Raw genomic sequence first — 2,424 nt, 5'->3', positions numbered from 1 at the left:
CTCCTCACACCTTTCCCCTCTAAACCCTTCAATAATTCTGTGTCCCTCCTCTGGACACTCTCCAGCAGCTTTAGATCCTTTTTATCCCGTGGTGCCCAAACTGCCCCCAGTGCTGGAGCTGAGGCCACCCTAGTGCAGAGCAGAGCGGGACCATCCCCTCCCTGGCCCGGCTCGCAGTGCAGGGCTGGATGCCCCCAGGACACGGGTGTCCCTCTTGGCTGCCAGGACACACTGTTGGCTCATGTTCAACTTGCCATGGACCAGAACCCCCAGGTCCCTCTCTGCAGGGCACATAGTGCTAGCCAGGAAAATCTGTCTGGACCCAGAATAATTTCTAGTGATAAGTTTGAGGTTCTTGTAAGTTTGGTGGCCATAATCTTTTAAGGTAAAAAAAAAAATCAAAAAGTTCCTGGAGACTAAAGATGTACTTTTTGAATGTTTTTACTTTTCCAACAGGTAACTGCTACTGGTAAAGATCACCTTTAAAAGGGAACATGGATTTAATAAACTCAACTGAACAAAACGGTACATCAGAAGAAATATTCAAATGGGCGACATCCAAGATTCTCATTTCCATTACCCTGGCTGTGCTTGCACTAATGACAACGGCCATCAATTCTCTCGTGATGACTGCAATAATTGTGACGAGAAAGCTCCACCATCCCGCCAACTATCTAATCTGCTCTCTTGCAGTGACTGATTTTCTTGTGGCAGTCCTCGTGATGCCCTTCAGCATTGTCTACATTGTAAAGGAGACCTGGATCATGGGGCAAGTGGTGTGTGACATCTGGCTGAGCGTGGACATTACGTGCTGCACGTGTTCCATCTTGCATCTCTCTGCCATTGCTTTGGACCGGTACAGAGCAATCACGGATGCTGTGGAATACGCACGGAAAAGGACACCTAAGCACGCTGGCATCATGATTGCAGTGGTCTGGATCATATCCATTTTTATCTCCATGCCACCTTTGTTTTGGCGGCACCAGACGACCAGCAGAGATGACGAATGCATCATCAAACACGACCACATTGTTTTCACCATTTACTCTACATTTGGAGCTTTCTATATCCCGCTGGCCTTGATTCTCATCCTTTATTACAAGATATACAAGGCAGCAAAGACATTTCACAGAAGAAGCGTCAGCAGGATCATAAGGGAAGAGGTAAATGGACAAGTCCTTTTGGACACGGGTGAAAGAAGCACCAAATCGGCTTCAATGCCCAGCACAGCGGAGAAGACATCAGATCCCTTGGTGGACTGCGATAAAATCAATATCACCCTACGAAGCCCCAGGTCTGAATCTAAGCACGAGAAGTCCTGGAAAAAACAAAGAATCTCTAGCACAAGAGAGCGAAAGGCAGCAACGACACTGGGTCTGATCTTGGGGGCATTTGTGATCTGCTGGCTCCCTTTTTTTGTAAAAGAAGTAGTTGTTAATACCTGTGAAAGATGTCACATCTCAGAAGACATGTCTAATTTCCTAGCATGGCTGGGATATATAAATTCCCTTATTAACCCTCTAATCTACACAATCTTTAATGAAGATTTCAAGAAAGCCTTCCAGAAGCTTGTGCGGTGTAGGCAATATCTTTAAGAGCTTTTGTTCATATAAGAGAACGTACTCATTGTTTTTTAATCTGTATAAATTTATATAACTGAGATGACATTTGTTGTATTTAACGAAAAGCACCAAGACTCTGCATTTACATTATGACTTTTTTGTATCAGTAGTACTGGGAGCATAAATTGCTCAAGTTTTAAAGAGATGGATCATCTGGGATCAGTTTTGCTCTAGAAAAAGAAGTAGCATATTGTGGCTCTGATCCAGTTGGGATCTGCACAGCTGCCTAGCTTGAAGCTTGAGGCATTACCTTAAATATGAAGGAAATATACACTTGAAGTAGACACAGAAACAATTATTAATTTTTTTTTTAAAGTAACCTTCAGTCATCAATGAAATTTTAAGTAAAACAACACACAGGTTTTAAACCCTAATTGCAAATAAGATAGAAAATACACGTTGGAATTAAGACATGATCTTATGAGTTTGGCACAAGCCTTCAGCGTAGAGCCAAGCCATTCCTAGCAAGGGGTAGTAGCTTTAGCCATACCCAGCATCATCCTCTGTTGATTAGCTGAGTACAGCTCCAGCCCTGCTTTCTCCAGTAGATGAAGGACATCCCTGTGTTATGCTGTCACAGCACCCAGCAGAAGGCAAGGTGGGTACACATAGTGCTTGGTGCTCTGAGACACCACTTCAGTGGGGACTAGGGAAGGTCATAACGAACAGCTGGTCCTCCTTATGGAGATGTTAGAAGGGAGAGAAGCATGAGACGCTCCTTTCTTTGTGTCCTCATCCCTACCTCACACACCAGGCACTGCCCCCAGACCCAGCCACAGAGTTTGTGCCAGAGCATTGCTGA

The 2,424-nt window shown here is 44.6% G+C and overlaps 1 protein-coding gene across 1 annotated transcript; it reads left to right on the top strand.

Moving 5' to 3' along the window:
• Positions 1–494: 494 nt before the first annotated feature.
• HTR1F (5-hydroxytryptamine receptor 1F) lies at positions 495–1,595 on the top strand. The gene has a single exon (XM_010177501.1). The coding sequence runs from the start codon at positions 495–497 to the stop codon at positions 1,593–1,595; it is 1,101 nt and encodes a 366-aa protein (XP_010175803.1).
• The last annotated feature ends 829 nt before the right edge of the window (positions 1,596–2,424 follow it).

This window comes from Antrostomus carolinensis, unplaced genomic scaffold (assembly GCF_000700745.2).
Source record: "Antrostomus carolinensis isolate BGI_N321 unplaced genomic scaffold, ASM70074v2 scaffold31071, whole genome shotgun sequence".
NCBI classification, from domain to species: Eukaryota; Metazoa; Chordata; class Aves; order Caprimulgiformes; family Caprimulgidae; genus Antrostomus; species Antrostomus carolinensis.
The sequence above is the reverse complement of the archived record's forward strand: the minus strand, read 5'-3'. Positions and strand labels throughout refer to the sequence as shown.